This window comes from Megalops cyprinoides, chromosome 9 (assembly GCF_013368585.1).
Source record: "Megalops cyprinoides isolate fMegCyp1 chromosome 9, fMegCyp1.pri, whole genome shotgun sequence".
Classification (NCBI taxonomy): Eukaryota; Metazoa; Chordata; class Actinopteri; order Elopiformes; family Megalopidae; genus Megalops; species Megalops cyprinoides.
Genome location: NC_050591.1, coordinates 33,374,219 through 33,392,359, shown reverse-complemented (window position 1 = coordinate 33,392,359; position 18,141 = coordinate 33,374,219). Strand labels below are relative to the sequence as shown.

Genomic DNA, 18,141 nt, shown 5'->3' with positions numbered 1-18,141 from the left:
GGAGAGGGAGAGAGAAACAGGAACAAAGGGTGGGGGAGACAGAGAGAGGGAGAAAGAGAGAGAGTAGGAGAGCAGGAGAGAGGGGGCCTTAGCACAGAGTGGGAGAGAGAGAGGGACAGGGTGAGAGGGGACTGCCGATCTTTCTGTGCTGCATGTGTTGCTCTGACGGGGTGACAGGGAGCTCTGACGGCTCCACCCACATACAGAGATGTACACAGACAGCTACTCAGAAGCCCAGTGATTACAGCCTGTTGATTTTGCAAGTAACGTGTTGCTACAGAACTTCAAATTAGTGGAGTTTTCAGGGGAACTTTTTAAATTATTTTAAGCCGCTTCTGTCAGGCAGGCAGATTTTTTTCCCCTTAAAATCTGTTCTTAAGGCATCTCCATTTGCCGAATTCAAAACAGAAATATACACCACAAAAAATAAGACCCAAATCTACAGATCTTCCCACAGAATGCGTGTGAAAGGGGTGTGGTTAACCCTGCCCAAAAAGCACGCCAGCCCCATTGATTGGAACTGGTTGCGGAGCAAGCTCTTCAGTCCATGTGGCCTTGACCAAAAATCTCATCCAGGTTAAACCCATTTCATGGCTCAAACTGTCCAGTGATTTCACAACTATGCCAAATAGCCAAAGTGAATGATGTGGAAAAATGCTTTAGAAGATGGATCCTGTTTTGGCCGAGCAGGAGAACTCCATGGTGTCGGGCGGACACTTGGTGTTTGTGTGGTACGAGTGGGATGCACCACTGGCTCCGCACTTCTCAGGAAAGAATTACGGGACTCAAAGAACCGCGGATAAAAAACTTCACAGAGAAACAAACTCAGTCAGCAAACAGAACCCAGACGCCACTCGAGTGAATCCTCTTTTCGGTAAAAGCCCTTTCCGCTGGCGAGCGAACCCGCTCCCTCGGCCAGTGCCAGAGCTCCTTGCGGAAAGGTACTGCGCTGACAAAGTGTGGACACCGGCAGGTTTCACTTCCTCGTCTCTCACGCTGCGGAACGCTGTCACACCACCGCTGAAATTCCGTGACACACCGCCGTGACGCCCGCGGATGTGAATCTGCCACCGCGAATCAGTCGGCACTTTTTCACTGCCGTTCAGACAGAAGTGAACGAGGGAGAGAGGGTGTTACTGACCACAGTCCCACGCACTCTCCGCACTCTGTGTCTGTGCACACAGACCTGTACTGTGACATGACAGTGTCTGAATGGTTGGGAGTAGGTGCATGAAAAAGGTGTATAGCGCCATCTAGTGCACATACTGAGTACAGTCCTGCTGAACTCAAAGGTGGAAAAAATGGCTCTAAAAAAATCATTAAGTGCTCCAACATAAAATATTAAAATTAGAAACCAATTGCTGCAAATTGCAATGAACCCTTTTTTGGGCCTATCACTCATACGGGAACTACACAGCAATACCGAAACCCTCAATGACGTCTGTGCACCAAATGCATGCAGCTAGTTTGGTCAGATGCCGTAAACATGCCCAGAGCACTCTGCAGGAAGTGACTAACAACACTACCAGCTTTTCAAAGACACTGGCTTTCCAAATGTACCTGCGGTGTGTAGTTCGTTAATAACGTGTCTTTTCCTCATTGGGTACATGGACAGAGACACTTCATTTGCACACTCTGCATTTAAGGAAACTGCTGTGCAAATAACAACAAAATCCTTGTTCAACAAGGAAAACACACATATATATAAATAATAAAGTGGGACTGGTTTGGCCAGACTGAGTAGGTGAACCACAGATGCTCCTGCTGACCTGGAGCAGCTGTATGTGGGCGCTGAGGGAAAAAGCGCCACCCGCAGGCACCTGAGGCGGAGCTGGTCTTCACTTAAAGAAAAAGCTTTCTCTGAAGATACCACGTTTCGGGCTCATTCGTCTCAGATCAGGAGTCATTCATTAAGCATGAATGCTGCTGCATTTCAAGACCATTTGGCACACCTGGCATAATGAATGTTAGCACTGAAAACTCATCTTTTCAAGCTGTATCTCTAGTCTACCTTCCTGGTATGTTTGCACAGGTGTGCATGTAGAAATTCCTTCAATCTCTTTTAATGAGGGAAAAGGTGTGAGGACACAAGGGCTTTTTTCTATGAGAGTGAGGTTAGTCAACTAAAACTATGGTTAGCAATGTTTGCTAAGAAGGCTAGTTAAATTCCAGGACTGTGTTGTGACTTTTCAAATGCCTATACTCGCAAAGAAGACAGATGGAGTAAGTTTTGCATTTGTCTTGTGCTGCTATTGCATTTTTCTTCCTTTACCTCAACACTCTGACCGTGTTTCAATTTTGAAAATAAAATAAAACCTGAAAAGAATAAGATAAAAACTGATAAAGGAAGAAAAAAACCTGCAACTCTATAAGAAAATAATACTCAGTTATGGTGCAATCTCCTAGGTTCCACCATATTGCCTTAGCAATAATTCTGTGAATATTGCCTTTGAAATAAATTCATGTTCACACATACACACAAAACAGTTTCACTACAATTCATCAGACTGAATCTTCTGTGACTACAACACATTCTCCAAAAATTCATCTGAAATACGTGACACCAGGGAGCACCTAACTTTGAGATGCATGCAACTACATGCAATGGCCACAGTGGGGCGCTAAATTCTTTTAAAATGAAAAGAAATTACAAGCGTTGCTAACTTCCCCTCTGCGGTGGTCTATGCCACATTTCTGAGTAGTCACCCCCAGCCTACCTATTGTCTGTGGGCTTTTGTCCAGTACCCTTGTGTGGTTTTGTCTACCTCGTACAGGTCCACACTCGGACGACTTGCGACGGTTAGAGTTTTACGTCACTGACACGCTTATAGAAACCGAGCCTTGCCCTGAGAGGGACCCTACAGGCTGCAGCTGTGGCTCTCCTCCCCTCTACCTGTACGGGGGGGGTGGAACCAGGTATGCTGCAGGTGAGGTGCCTGGACACAGGTGGAAACAGGGTGGGGATGGCGCAGCAGCGGAGTTGGCGCCCTTACCAGGTAAAGCAGGAAGGTGTGGAGGCCCGTCCCGAGGCCCACTGACGACAGGATGCCCAAGCCTACCCAGTAGGCACACCACAGGAACTTCCTCTCCAAGTACTGCACATACTGAGGAAGAGAGAGGACACATCACGGGCTGGTCGGGGGGGGGAGGTGTTACAGTAACTCAGTTGAGAGAGAGGGGCCCGGCCTGCTACAATGGCCGGCTTTGTGTGAGTGGGCCCCTGCTGCAGCCACAAGCGCAGGCTCATTGTGGAGGGGAAAGAGCCGTGGAGGGGTGAAAGGTCACTGAGGAGGACAGAGAGAGCTGTTCTTGCTGAGGCAGGCAGGGGAGCTGAGAGCTTCCTCTCCTGGGCAAACACACTTCCTCAAGCAGAGGGGGCTAGTATCAACTCACCATGGGGGGGATGGGGCTGGGTTCATTTCACTCCCCAGCAAAACTAATGAATGAGAGGTCTCTTCAAATTCCCTAAAAAACCCTCCATCTCACTGGTGAGAATGTACATACGAGCCATGTCTAATTTAAAGTGGCCCTAACAGGAATGGAGGGTATTTGATATTTATGTGAGAGACATGTGAACAAAACAAAAGGAGGGGCTCCCAAGTGGCTCAACCAGCTGAGCCCTGTGCCCCCAGGTTCGAGCCCAACCTTGCCATCAGCCGACGATAACCAGTAGCCCACAGTGGTGGAACAACTGGCCTCTTTCCACCATGAATAGGGGTGAGTACAGGGGTCCTTTAATGGCTAGTGAGGTGCCTGGGAAGTTCCTCATGACATCAGAGAGGATGAGCTTATCCTCCAATCAGTGTTTGCCCTACCGAGGAGCACTCTGGGAGCTGCAGTGTGAAAAATAGCCCTTGGCTGCATTCAAGTGTATCGGAGGATTACACTCGGCTTGCTTCAGTGCTCCTGTATCAGCAATGAGGGTGTGCAAAGACACAAGCCCAGTGTAAACCTGGAGATTCACAACTAGGTGTAAAATAATGAGAGACAAACACAAGGGAGATTGGAGTGTGTGTGTGTGTGTGTGTGTGTGTGTACGTATGTTATGTGTATGCTTCACTGCTGTGTTTTTCCTCACCTTCTGATGGGTTCCTTCAACATAGTAGGCAGCGGTGAAGAAAGCAACCACCAGCAAGACCGCGAACACTGTCCCCCTTCGATGCCACAGTCTGGAACAGCAAGCAGAACAGAGCATTGCTACGCCTTTCCAGGCTCCATGTTTAAAGCAGATCAGAACAGTAATCTCCAGCTCCAAAAGGTACCTGCAGTTCAGCAGTGTTCATACCGCCTGACTGAACACAGATTTCCTGGCGGTCTGCTTATTAAGAATGTAAACAGTTCACTGTTAAGTCACAAATTTACGTTTAAACATATGTAACTCAGGTAATACCCTTCTGCCCATCCCAGCAAAACCCAGACCCTAATTCCAGTTGGTAGCCTAAGAGTTAAAAATCTCCTGCTCGTCTCACATCCGGTAATGAATTTACCTGTATGCAAAGCAAGTAGTGAGGCAACCCACAAATGAGTGCCTGAACTACAAAGAAGCACTGTACAGATATGGAGGCTTAACTCCATATGGGATCTTAGCCATATCCTCAGGACTCTGCATTGTAACAGTGGCAGCCAGGATTTCATCACATAATAACCAATTTTTACACTTGACAGTGACACTTAAGACTGAATTCACACATGCTTCAGAGCCAAATCTGATTAAGGACGGATTAATTACTTATGAGCCCCTAAATCCATCTGAAAATCCAGAAAACACTTACAGTGCAGGTGTGAGAGGGGCTGTGAGAGGGGCTCTACATTCTGCATGTGAGGCATTGCTGTTCCCACAAACACACCCGTTCCCACAGCCTGACTGCTTTCTGCGTGCTGCGCATTCTTACGGACACATGGAAACCGCATGAAGCGGCTCCCAAAAGGTAGACTGTGAGGGGTCCCGAGGTGCCGAAGCGTACGCTTAACCCCAAACTTAACGTAACACTGCACTGCTTAGTGTATATGCAGTAATTTCTACACAGACTAAAAAATATATACTCTTAGATTTATACATATGTCGGGCTGCACAACAAGATCTGTGTAGAAAACCATGTCCACTAACATTCATTCAAATCAAACAAAACACTGCACTCTCGCATATATGCAGTTATTCTGACATAAGTTCATATTTAAAATTAAAAAAACTTAAGTCAGACTCCATTTTAAAAAGCAGTGGGTCACAGATATAACGCTACATGACAGTTCTGTAATATATGCACTGATTGCTCAGCCGGGCTCTCCGCTGCAGGGCCCTCTGCCGCCTCACCTCCGTGTCCACTCCTTCAGGGTGATCAGGGCCTCCAGGAGGAAATACTGCAGGGTCAGGATGGGCTTCCTCCACAGCACCAGCGTGAGGCGCTCTTCCCGATCCCGCCGCTTCCTCTCGCTGATTGACGAGGGGTCTGGGAACACACCGGACGGACACACATTACATTACTGTCATTTAGCAGATCTTACCCAGAGCAACTTACATAGCTTACAGTTTTACATGTTATCCATTTATTCAGCTGGATATTTACTGAGGAAATTCTGGGTTAAGTACCTTGCCCAAGGGTACAGCAGCAGTGCCCCAGCGGGGAATCAAACCTGCAACCTTCTGGTTATGAGTCATCCTCCTTATCACTAGGTCACACTGCTGCCCCTATCACTGCCATCACCGCGATCAACCACATTTGCACACTACCCTCAGTCTGACCGTAATGCGCACTCCTGAGGGCGAGAGAACCTTGCAAGCTGGCCGTCGGTGTGGGGGAGCCAGGCTGGCCGCTGTGTGCCACGATGCTCACCACACGCTGCAGGAGACCAAGAGGTCAGGTCACTGTGCTCGTTGGGGCACAGAGCCACCAACCACCGTAGTAGTGGTGCAGGGAGAGGGCACCACCACTCCGGCCCTGGTAAGGGGCTTCATGCTGTCACAGCCAGATGCCTGGCTAATGCCTAACAACTGCGTTAATGGCCGAGGCTGAAGGAAGAGGAGGGCTTTTGCCAAATTCATGCACAGAGCATGGTGTGGTCGCTGGACTTTTATCAAAATAATTACTTTCGATGCAGCACAGCAGCTGGCAGCTAATGTTACAGCTAGCAAACTTAAACAACTGTCCATAAGCACCATTATAAGCATTCAGTTTTCTGTGTATTGGCCATCCATGATATCTGTCACTGTGCCTTTGATGTAGTTAGCAACTACAGTAGTAGTAGTAAAAATATGCTTTTTTAAAGAGGTTTCCTGTTTTTAAAATTCTCTTCTGGCTGGAGTGATACCTATTGTACATTCTGTGCACGCAGCTGAAAAACTAATATGACTGGCATTATCGGTGATTGTGGGTGGTCTGTGAAACTCCCCCTTTCAATCTCCTAGATAGCTGACAGCAGACTGTCCATCACACACGCTGAGCACCTTGGGTATATGCCTTCCTGTCACCTTCCAGACAGCAGCAGCCTATCAGTGGGGAACACATGCAGTCTGGCAGCGTGACCTATGACCCCGGTCCCAGCGGCCCTCCAATGATCAGCTTATGCTCAGGAAAGCTCGTATTGTTCAGTTAGGCCTTCTGGCAACCGCAGGACTTGAGAGAAGAGAGAGAACAGATTGCCTGCATAACTTAAAGCCAGATCGGATTTTGGTTATTCTGGGCAAAAAGTAGACCACAGAAGGGCACAGAGCTCTTCTGGATCAGACTGCAGGAGGCCTCTCTGTGCTCAATCTACAGCCACGCTGTGCTTTCCCTTCCACCAGCTCAGGTCCTCTTCACTGCCTTAGTATCACAGTGTGTTTTGGATTCTGTGATCTATCAACTGTGATGTATGGCAGTTTGTGTACTTGGCTTCCCTTGTCGAGTAAGGCTGCGCAAGTTAACTGTGGTAGGGCTTGAATAGCGCTATTCTCACTCTCACTGGCCTGGGAGTTTTGTTCGCCTGGTCTGACACTGTTGCTCATTCAGCTTGAATGGATGCGCTTGTGTTCTTTTGTGCTGGAAGTCGCTCTGGATAAGAGTATCTGAAAAATGAATGTCATATAAAAAGGGGCACCAGTGTGGTGTAGTGGTAGGGACCAGAGCTTGCAACCAAAAGGTTGCTGGTTCACTTCCCTGCTGGGGCACTGCTGTTGTACCCTTGGGCAAGGTATTTCACCCACAATTTTCTCAGTAAATATCCTTTTGCTTAAATGGATAAAATTGTATGTTGCTCTGATTTATAAACGGTCATCAAACATTGCACCATCATCTTAATCAGAGTTTCCTTTGACCATACTTGACTCAACTGAATGAGATTTACACAGTACCTGTAGAGCCTGAAGCCTTGGAGTCAGCAGTAAATGTTCTGCTCTGTTTGATCTCTTCACTTGATAAGGTGCATCAAGTACCATCAACAAATTTGTGTACACTTAATGAAAAACATCTCATCTCAGAAATAACGCACATTTCTTTCAGGTTCAGCCAGTGCTAATCTCTTTATACCTTGTACATTGATTTTGCATCAGATACATTAATGCACTTTCCCCTCAGACAAACTTCTCTATCAAAAACTCAAGCTTCGTAATGTCAATGTTCCAGCTGATAAAGATGCCTCCGTCCACATTCCTGTTGCTCAGGGGTTTAAACATTCATCTTCAGCGTTACAAGGAATCAGTGACTCAATGACTCAGTCCCGCTGATCTGATGTTGGTTTCCAGAGTTCAGCTTTGCCTGGATTTCTACTCACCTGCAGGGCTCCCATTCTGCTGCTCCTTCGATCCTACGCGTCTCTGTGGTAGTTCACAATCTGCCCCATTTTCTGCCATCTCATTGGCTGGTTTATGGATCACGTGATCTGAAGACAGTTGGGGGTGGGGGAAGAGAAAAAGATGTCAACAGCAGCACTCAAAGATTGATCCTCAGACACACAGAGAGGAAAACAGGACCTGGTTCTCTACTTCCTGACTAGCTTGGCACTGTTTATGTGCTGACTACATGCCCCTATCACAGACACCTTATGTTGCCAAAGCGGTTTGTATTTACTGATGCGATTCAGGCCGCATATCTTGCTCAAGGACACAACAGCAGTGCCCCCCCCGGTACACAACTCTGCCATCTGGTTTCAAGCCTGGCCGCCCTACCCACTCTGCCACACTGTTAGCCTGGCTTTAAACTGCTCTGAATCTCACAGAGACTGTCATTCACTCACAGGGTTGGGGAGAAACGGAATACATGTAACGGCGTTATGTATTTAAAATACAAAATATGAGTAACTGTATTCCGTTACAGACCATTTAAGTTGATGGTAATCAAATTACAGTTACATTTTAAAAATATTTAGATTACTGAAGGGATTACATTGGATTTTTGTTATATAATTTCATTTATTTTTTTCATTTCATGTTTATTCAGTTGGAAAATCTATCTAATGATAGGCAACTCCGGGGTGTATCTCCCATATGTCCCTCATGAAAAAAGAAAGAAGAAAAAAGCGTGCAGCCTGCCTGACTCACAAGACAATAGAATAGAGAGTGAGACAGAAAGCAACCAGTGCATCGCGTTTATGTCATAGAAATACCGGGACCATTTTACTTTCAAATTTCAAAAGGTCGCAACATAACAGTACAATGCAAGCTGTGTTTGCCAGCAACCACACTGCTATCAGCTTCAAAAGAGTCAATCTCTAACCTGAAGAAGCATCTTGAAGTAAGTTCTCTTTTTCATTATTTAAGATAATATTGATCATTAGCTAGCTATCTTACATAGTTTGGCTGCACTGGATTACCTACTCAGCTAGGTAGTAGACTAGTCAGTATAGTATTAAAGCTAACTAGCTAACAAGTAGATACAGTGACAAAACAAGTGAAATTTCAGATGTGCAAAACTGCGATTGCTCCAACAATTACACTACGCATATTATAGGCTACATTAAATTGTTAAGCTACTCCTTTCTCACTCACAATGTATTTAGGGTGGCTCTTGCCTTTTCTAGCTCATGTTTTCGTGTAATGTACAGTTTTTAAATTAACATTTACAATTCTGAAGAAACTGCGATGAAATGCCCACAGATTTAACAGGGGGGTGCCAAATGTTAGCCACAACAATGCTAAGAGAACACACTTTTACTTACATACTTTTAAAAATTAAAAACACTGTGTTCAGAAAGTAATCCAAAGTATTTAGATTACATTACTTACCTTGCGTAATCAAACAGAATTTGTTACAAATTACATATTAGGGCAAGTATTCAGTAATCTGTAGTGGAATACATGTTAAAAGTAACCCTCCCAACCCTGGTCGCTCAGTGCGGTGATGCATGATGTCCCGACCAATCACAAAGCTGCTGTGATCGGCTAGGACAGATCACTGCCATTAAAATCAAACCAAATAAAAGTATGCATTGGGACACCGAGGGAAGACTACAGCAGACACTCACCAAGGTGCCCCTGTTCTGTGATCGGAATATTCCACCCACACCCCTGCAGCTTCATTGCAACCTTGGGGAGATTCAGTCAAAGCCAGTGCAATCTTTATTAGTGTTGCAATGCTGTGACAGGCTTGAGATGACCTATAATGTAGTGGTTTGACTATCCTCCTTGATCGCGTACTACTGGTTTTAACAGACTGCTGGGCTGAATGGCTGCATAGCTGGGAAGCCTTGCTTTACTCTTCTTCCAGGCTGAACGCTAGCAAAAGCAACGCTGCTCAACATGGGTCTCCCACATGCGAAATCATCAAAACAAAAAGCAGACTTCAGCAGCCACCGAAACGATCATTGCGTTAATTAATCAGCACATGGAAAATACCATTAATCACATCTGACGGGAGGCTTCCAGTGTTGAAAAGTCATCACCGCGCCATAACGCTGATCATTTCTCACTGCTGCTCCACAAACAAAAAGAGCAATTTACTTAAACAAATGAACATGCACAAGTGCATCAGGTACAAAAGTGCCCTGGGCTGCCTTACGTAAGATCAAACACAGGGAAAGTACCTGGTTGGACATGTTGCACCAAGCACGTTTAAATAAGTAAGGCCTTCTGATTTTGGTACAAGACAAACACTCTCACTGTCAAATACTCTTTGGCCTTTCCCATAAAGTATGAATCTGAATTCCTACAGGGGATTCTACCTCTGGGTACAAATAAAGTAACCTGAACCTGATTCTGCTGTACAGTGCGATTAGGAGACAAAGGGAGGGAAAAGGCACTGCGTCAGAACAGGCCGAGTGTGACAGGGGAAACCCAGGCTTTCCCCCAATGAGAGCCACCCAGGCCTCTCAGCATGCTGCACAATGACAGGCACCTGCTGATACAAGCTCTCTCCTTCCCCCTACTGCCGCCAAACCCCTGGATCATTCCATTAGCACCAACCCTACTCAATCAGAAGCCTTATTCGGATGTTGAAAACCTTATCTGGTTTTACTTCAATGGATTTGACAGCATTCTTGGTGGCTGTACTGGGCGGTGCATAGGAATTCTTACATTAGGATAGGAGGATAACATGTGGACTGCTACAGATAACACATTGCTACGGATAGCCATACAAAAATGAACATGGTATTTCGTTACGTATATATAAATTATGTTGCTATAACTACACAGGAATGCACATCCATGTGCATCAATACATGCTCCCAGAACATTAATTATATATATAGGAATTTGTCATGACTGTATGTGAGCATTCTGGTGAACCTCTCAGTAAAAAACTTAAAAAAAAAAAAAACTGAGATAAAGATGAGTTCAGGCTACCTTTTGAAATCAGATTGCTGAAGGCTCAAAAAAGTATATTTGTAGTGTAGGAAATGTTGTGCAACAGCTAAGCAATGCTTAAATCAGGCCAAAACAGCTATTGCTCAACACTTTCACACAAAGAATAAAACACTGCTATCGTCAACCCAATCAAAGACAGCAGTGCCTTACTAATGCAACACAAAAAACACGGCAGGAAATATTCACAAAAAAACTTTTCCCCGGCAACTTTCAAAACCAGATCCACAGAGTCTGAATTTAGTCAAGAGACCAAACTAATGCTGACCCCAGCCTCACTGTGGACGTCTTGTGAACCTCCTGTGACACAAACCCACAGCAAGACTACACATACGTGTCTAAAGGTGTCCTTACACAGAGTGGGCCTGATACTCCCTCAGAACGATCCGAAGCCAGAGCTCAGAGGTGGCACTGTTTCACAGCTCTCATGGCATTATCTGCAGGCACAGAAAAAACACTCCCAATGCAAAGCACTTGGTGCCACTCCAGCTTTTTCTAGGAACCGGCTGGTGCACCCCCGACACAGGGGGCTTCCGGTAACTGCAATAACGAGCCTCCAGTTAAACCCACACACTCTCAAAATTCCTCAGACTGGGAGGGATTGCTATTTTTATTCCTGAATCGCACATTAAATGAGGTTCAAAACTATCCACACAGCCTCATCTTGTTCAACATGTTGTACTTCCTGGTACTAAAAAAAGCTGCAGAAGACATCGCCTTGAGGCTGTTCTTTAAAGCAAATGTGGCGCTCAGCCGTGGCGCTGCGAGAGGCCCCATTACGGCTCATCAAGAACAGCATAAATCCTCTCTGCCTCCTTAACTGAGTGGTTTCAAACGCTGGTTTCCTCTGCTCTGCCCTTCCTCTGCTGTTCCGCACGCAGCCGATATCAGATCTGGCTTGCATTAAGCTCTGACAAGACACAAAGAGGTGATGCACATACAGCCGCAAGCAACATTATCACAAGCACCCAGCTTTGCATGCTGCACGGGTGACAATGACATTTAAACAAGCTGCTAGAGGAAGACAGCAGATACACCAACTATCTGCTGTCAGTCCGTGTGCAAACCGACAGATTCAAATTCAGCTTCCAATGCCACCTCTTCAGCTGGGAAAGAGACTCAGGACAGCTTCAGCATCGTAGTGTTCACAGGGTCATCTTAAGACCCCCGCTTTAAAACGCATCTGCGCAAAAAGTTAAACACTTTAAAAATAAAGACTTTTCCAAGACATAAAATACCAAAATAAACAAAAAGGAAATCAGAAAACGCAGAACCTCTTCTCTGCAGTGTTGAAAGTTTATGAAGCGGTTAAGTTGGAGACAAGTTTAGCGCAGAGAATGTAAACCCAGCACAAAGCAGGAGATGTGCTTGGGTCTGTTATTGTTTGAGAATGAGTCTGAGTGAGAGAGAGAAGCCAAACTCTGCCCTTACCTGTCCCTGACATCTGCTAATCCAAATGGAAAATAGCTAAATCAGACGCTCAGAAATAAGAGCAATAAATATTCTATGCTTCCCTCAAACATAATTGTTTCCACAAAATCTTCACTGGCTTCGCTCACTTACATGTAAGAGAGGACAGAATTTACATCCTTCCTGTGTACACAGCTGTCCTATAGAAGGGGCAAATGATCATACTGACTGCTGTTGGAGAATGTAACACAGAGAAGCATTCTCCGCTATCCTTGCCTAACAAGCTCTCTAATTTGGTTACCAACAGAACTGTCAAAGATCTGACAACAGGTTACTTCTCGTACAGTCGTAGTAATAAAACAACAACAAAAACCTGAAACAGACAGCTTGTGTGTGAGTGGAAACATCAGTGAACCGATCTGTAAACTGAAAAGCATTCTGGGAGTAATTTAAAAGGTCTGTTTACAGTAGTCCTTTTGGTGTGCTGGGCCACAAATCAAATGTAATAAATTAACCAATATTTCCACACAGACAGCAAAATGATACTGAATTATGGCGGATGATCCTGAAGGAAACTCCAAAAAAGTCGAGTATAAAAAGTATTCATTAGTGTATAGCGCTATATAGCGCTATATTTTGTTATTGAGCAAAGCACCTTTGTACTTAAGACTTTGTCGAAAGCATCCCTAAAGGACGGATCAATAGGCTGGGAAGACATTCACATTACATTTTGTAATTCAGCGGACGCTCTTATCCAGAGCGACTTCCAATATTGGAAGTCAATGCTAAAAGTCAGATAAAGACTGGACTCATAATAAGCTCTTCGTAGTTTCTGAACTTGTGGTGCAAGCATCTCAGACAGAAAGGCGATCAGCCTGATGCACCTCCCTCTGCTGTACGTTATTTCTGTGACATGAATGGTGTGGCGAACTGCGACTCCCCCGAAAACGAAACGCGAGCGCATCTGCCGCACCGACATCGGATAATTTTAGGACTTTTACTCATCAAGTCATCTGAGGACACTCATTTCAGATTCTCGCAAGGGGACGACTCAAGGAAACGCTGACGAACAAAGTGACACATTATCCAGAAACTTGTTGGACCGCGAAAAATGCGAGTACAACTCGAAAGCATATTAAATATTTGTCGAGCAAGATAAAGTTCTGTTAAAATACAGTATTGTGGAAAAACCTGGTTGGCTAGACGGTATGGTAAAACCCGTTGTTCAACAAAAACGTATCATGAAATGCCGTCATACTGAGTCAGAATACAACAATAACATTTAACCATTAAGAAAAATCAATAGCTACCTTGCTAGCTAGATGGCTAGCTGATCTGTGTGCCTTACGGCTTTTCCCCCAAAGAGAAAATGTAGCAAGCTATTTTTCCAGTCAAAAACAGCCAATAAAATCGGGTTGGACTTGATGACACTCTTACGCAATTCGGGTGGAATGACTGTGCTTATTAGCTTGCTCGCACGCTAATTAGACAATTATAGCTAACGTTAGGTTGTTTCGTTTTGTTAACGACGGCGCAAAGAGGCACACAACATCAACGTGGACATTGTAACAGCGACCGACAACTATATACCTTGAAATATACATCCACGTAGTTACCAACTTACTCAGAATCATAGTAAATTTCCTACTCTTCGCCCGGTTCACTATCATTCATTTCATCGGAAGCTAACTGACTTACTAGCGACTGACTGTAAGCGCGGAGAAAACAGGCACATACTAGCGCATACTTCACCTGAAATTGCGCAGAATAATCCGTAGTAGTAAAGATAATTTTTCTAGCGAACGCAAATTAGGAGTCTTCACAGGCAGTGCTGTAACAGCTAATGGAAAAAAATGGTTAACTCACACTTAACTGGTGTCTTACCTTCGCTTTGCACCCTCTACTGCTCTCTCATTCGGCTTCACCGCACACACTGGCCCCAGCAGCGCAGGAAAATGACGTGTCGTTCTTTTTACTTCCGCTTACTGTAATACACCTCTGCAAGTGAGAGCACTCAAACTTGTAGCATCAAGTCTGCTCATTCATATCATCTAAACATTTAACTGTGTATAAATTAAGGTGTCAGAAAACGTATTTCGGCGATTTAACTTCTGAACCGAAACGACACCGATAAGTGAAGCGTTTCTTTAAGCTGTCATCACCAGGATGCGACGGGGACTGGACGTGGGACATTGTGCGTGGAGAGACCCCATCGTCTTTCCCGGCTGTGGTCACATGATTTGAAATATTCCTCTTAGGGATAAGTCGTCTGTAAAACAGTGTCTTATTGGCATCAGCATTGCCTGCGCTTAAGCAGAAATCTGAAAAAAATATTCTATGAATTTTATTTTGTGAATGTGGCCTTTATAATGCTGGTATAACATAAATTATGTTATATACTGTATATTAAAAAATTCAATGAACAGCATACATTATATGTGCCGTTTGTAAAAGATCTTCAAAATTGTATCCGTGTATTCCATACATGTATTAATTTGAATGTGAAATCATTTCATTTGCATTTGAAATGAGGAGGAGGCCGTGAACTGGTTATCTTGCAAAACATACATTACAGTTCTGCTGGGTTTGGGCTTCTGGTGCAATGACAGGGATGACCTGTGCAATCCTTGCTTCAGGGCATCCTCATGTTTATCTACACTGTAACAGCATGCCACAGTACATGTTTCACTGAACATATGAAATCATAGCCTTAATCCAGTTTGTAATGTGTGCATTCTTCTTCTGTTCACACCCACTTCAGGGCCACGGGTAAAACTGTAAAGAGCCACAGGAGGCCCTACGGCCACAGGCTGGACATCCCTGTTTCCCTGTCAAAATAAAATCAGTCACAGAAAATAATCACAGCGAAGACAGTGAAGACAGTGACCAGCAGGTGTGCAGTTTATTTATTCATATTCGCTGACATTGTGACTAGTGCTGTTTCGGCAATAAACAGAACCATTTTTGACAGCGTGACATTGCATCACATAACGTTAGTCAGAGCGGCTTCCAGGTAAGTGCATCACAACGCTGAGAGCAGCGAAGAGATAGCAAAGCTACAAACATGCGATATGACTTGTAAATATAGAAAGAAAAACTATTTTTTTGTGGAAGTCCAAACTTTTGACTGGTACTGTATTAAAAGGATGCATGCAGCTTGGTCATTCATCGCCATACCCTAGATAACTAAATGGGAATATGGGCCAGATACTAATCACACCATTGGTACATCCCTGATGTAAGTAAGATCAAGAATTTTGGCTTTGTTCTGGGATGGATGGGAGCCAAGGGTTATGACTTTATTCAGGGAGGTGCAGATTTTCTGCATATGCAAAGAAAGGCCTCCAGTGTGTAATTTGTGTGTAATTTTTCCTAGTTTAACAAAATGAAAAATATCCCTGATCCATAAACAGTGAGTAGGAGGAGCTGGAGACTTCCACCTCGGCAGTATTATGCCTCTTGCCAGGAATATAATGAAAGCTACAAAGTCAGCCTTATATTTGGGGAGCCACAGTGCTAGGGGAAGACACCAAATGAAGCTGTAACAACAGCAGGTTCAATTGCTGTTTCAACTACCCCAGACATTGTCTTGAAGATCTTAGATCGGTGTTCATGTAAAGATGGGCAGGACCAAAACATGTGTACTAAGGTTGCAGGTGCTTGATGACAGTGGTCACAAATAGGATAAATTAGGGTAGATCTTGGAAGGTCTAACTTTGGTCCAGTGAGTGTGTTGGAGAATTTCACACTAGGTCAAGCCATGTCTGGCACATATAGATGAGGACTGCACCCCATGCAAACCCTCTTCCCACAATTTCTATGGAATTTCCTCTCCTATGTCCTCCTCCCACTGAGTTTTTATGGAAATCATTGGAGTCTGTTGCAAAGAGCAAATTTCATTATAAATATAGGAAATCATCCCCTTCATGACAGGTATAGGTTTCATGAAGGAGTCAATAGGAGTGGCAGTTGGCAGATTTGGAAACTCAGGGTGCATATCCTGGACAAAACTACGAATCTGCAAATACCTGGAAAATTGATGTTTAGGCAGTGAGAATTTATCTGAGAGTTGTTCAAAAGATGCAAAGATATTGTCTATATATAGATCCTTGAATGTTGTAATGCCATGTCTTGACCACAAGGAGAATGCTCCATCCATCAATGAGGGTGGGAAAGCAGGATTTGCAGCTAGAGGGGCAGTGGTAGACAATGCTTGTAATCCAAATCGCTGTCTAAACTGTCTCCAGATTTTCAATGATGTTTTAACAATGACATTTTCTGTATAGCAGGAGGAAGGACAGTTGATAGGGGAGTGTAGCAGAGCTGTCAGTGATACAGACAAGCATGAAGATGCCTCTATGGTAAGCCACGTAGGTGGAGAATGACATGTATCTAATTGTTGCCAATACTGCATGGGTCTGAGATTGGCTGCCCAGTAATGAAACTGAAAGTTTGGTAGACCCATACCTTCAAGTGGTTTTGGTCTCTGAAGAAGTGTTTGACTGATTCTGGGGATCTTTTTATTCCAAATGAACTCTGAAACAAGGCTATCAATTTTGTCAAAAAAATATTGGTCTAGGAAAATGGGTACACACTGGAACTGGTAAGAAAATTTTGGAAGGATATTCATTTTAACAAAGTTGATCCTTCCTGTCAGTGATAAGGGAAGCAATGACATGCGCTCAAAGTCTTCCTGCACCTGGACCAGCAAACTGTCAAAGTTAGCCTTGTGTAGGTCCTGAAATTCTTCAGTGATACGCACTCCAAGGTATGTAAATCTGTGCTTTGCAATCCTAAAATGTAAGTTACGTAAAGGATATTCCCTGGCTGCAGTATTTAAGTGGAACAGCTCGCTTTTACTCAGATTCAGCTTGTAGCCTGAAATGAGACCGAAAGATTCCAAAATATTAAGGGCTGCAGGTACAGATACAGAGAAATTTGATATATACAAGAGGAGGTCATCAGCATAAAGTGAGACCCTCTGCTCCACACCCATTCTTGTTATCCCTGATATGTGAGGGTCAGACCGGAGTGCAATGGAGAGGGGCTCAATGGCAATGGCAAAGAGAAGGGGACTCAAAGGGCATCCCTGGCGAGTAGACCGGTACAGACGGAAATACTCTGAACGGATGTTGTTGGTCCTGACTGAGGCCTCAGGGGCAGAATAGAGTAACCTCACCCATGTCATAAATTTTCTACCAAAGCCAAATTTCTCTAAAGTGTAGAAGAGATATTCCCACTCCACGTGATCAAACGCCTTCTCTGCATCTACTGAAATTAGAGCCTCTGGAACAGTGGAGATGCTGGAATTGTACATAACATTAAACAGACATCTGAGATTAAAGAAGGAATGTCTATTCTTTATGAACCCTGTCTGGTCAGGAGAGATGATAGATGGCAGTATGGGTTCCAGACGCTTGGCTAGAAGCTTAGACAAGATCTTAAAATCCACATTTAACAAACTAATTGGACGGTAGGAAGCACAGTCTAGGGGGTCTTTATTCTTTTTTAGAATCAACGAAAGTGAAGCCTGATTAAGTGTTTGAGGGAGCCTAAGTAAATTAAATGATTCGTTGAACATGTCGATCAGTATTGGGGCTAATTTGTGTAAGAATTTTTTGTAGAACTCTACAGGATATCCATCTGGCCCAGGACATTTCCCACACTGAATAGAGGCAGTGGCCTGAGTGAGTTCCTCAATAGTGATTGGTTTCTCGAGCTGTTCAACAGAGTCAGAATCAACGGTAGGGATATTTAGAGTACTGAAGAATTTGTTGAAAGCAGAGGGGTCAACAGCCTGCTCAGATGCATACAAGGAGGCATAATATTCTTTAAAGTGGTTGTTAATTAACTTGGGATCTGCTGTTAATCCTGAAAGAGTTTGAATCTGGGGAATATGATGAGAGGATGATTCCTGTTGTAGTTGGTGAGCTAGCAGCCCACCTGTCTTGTCACCATCT

The 18,141-nt window shown here is 44.3% G+C and overlaps 1 protein-coding gene across 3 annotated transcripts in view; it reads right to left on the bottom strand.

Moving 5' to 3' along the window:
• LOC118783375 (vacuole membrane protein 1-like) overlaps nucleotides 1-14,121 on the bottom strand; it is a 51,096-nt gene extending 36,975 nt beyond the window's left edge. The window contains exons 1-5 of one of the 3 annotated variants that reach the window (XM_036537215.1): nucleotides 14,066-14,121; nucleotides 7,747-7,854; nucleotides 5,312-5,447; nucleotides 4,079-4,169; nucleotides 2,994-3,104 (exon numbers count right to left, since the gene is read on the bottom strand). In XM_036537215.1, coding sequence (XP_036393108.1) covers nucleotides 2,994-3,104; nucleotides 4,079-4,169; nucleotides 5,312-5,447; nucleotides 7,747-7,825 — 417 coding nt within the window. In that variant the 5' untranslated portion in view covers nucleotides 7,826-7,854; nucleotides 14,066-14,121. The other 2 variants (XM_036537216.1, XM_036537217.1) reach the window with 2 other exon arrangements.
• Nucleotides 14,122-18,141: the final 4,020 nt, after the last annotated feature.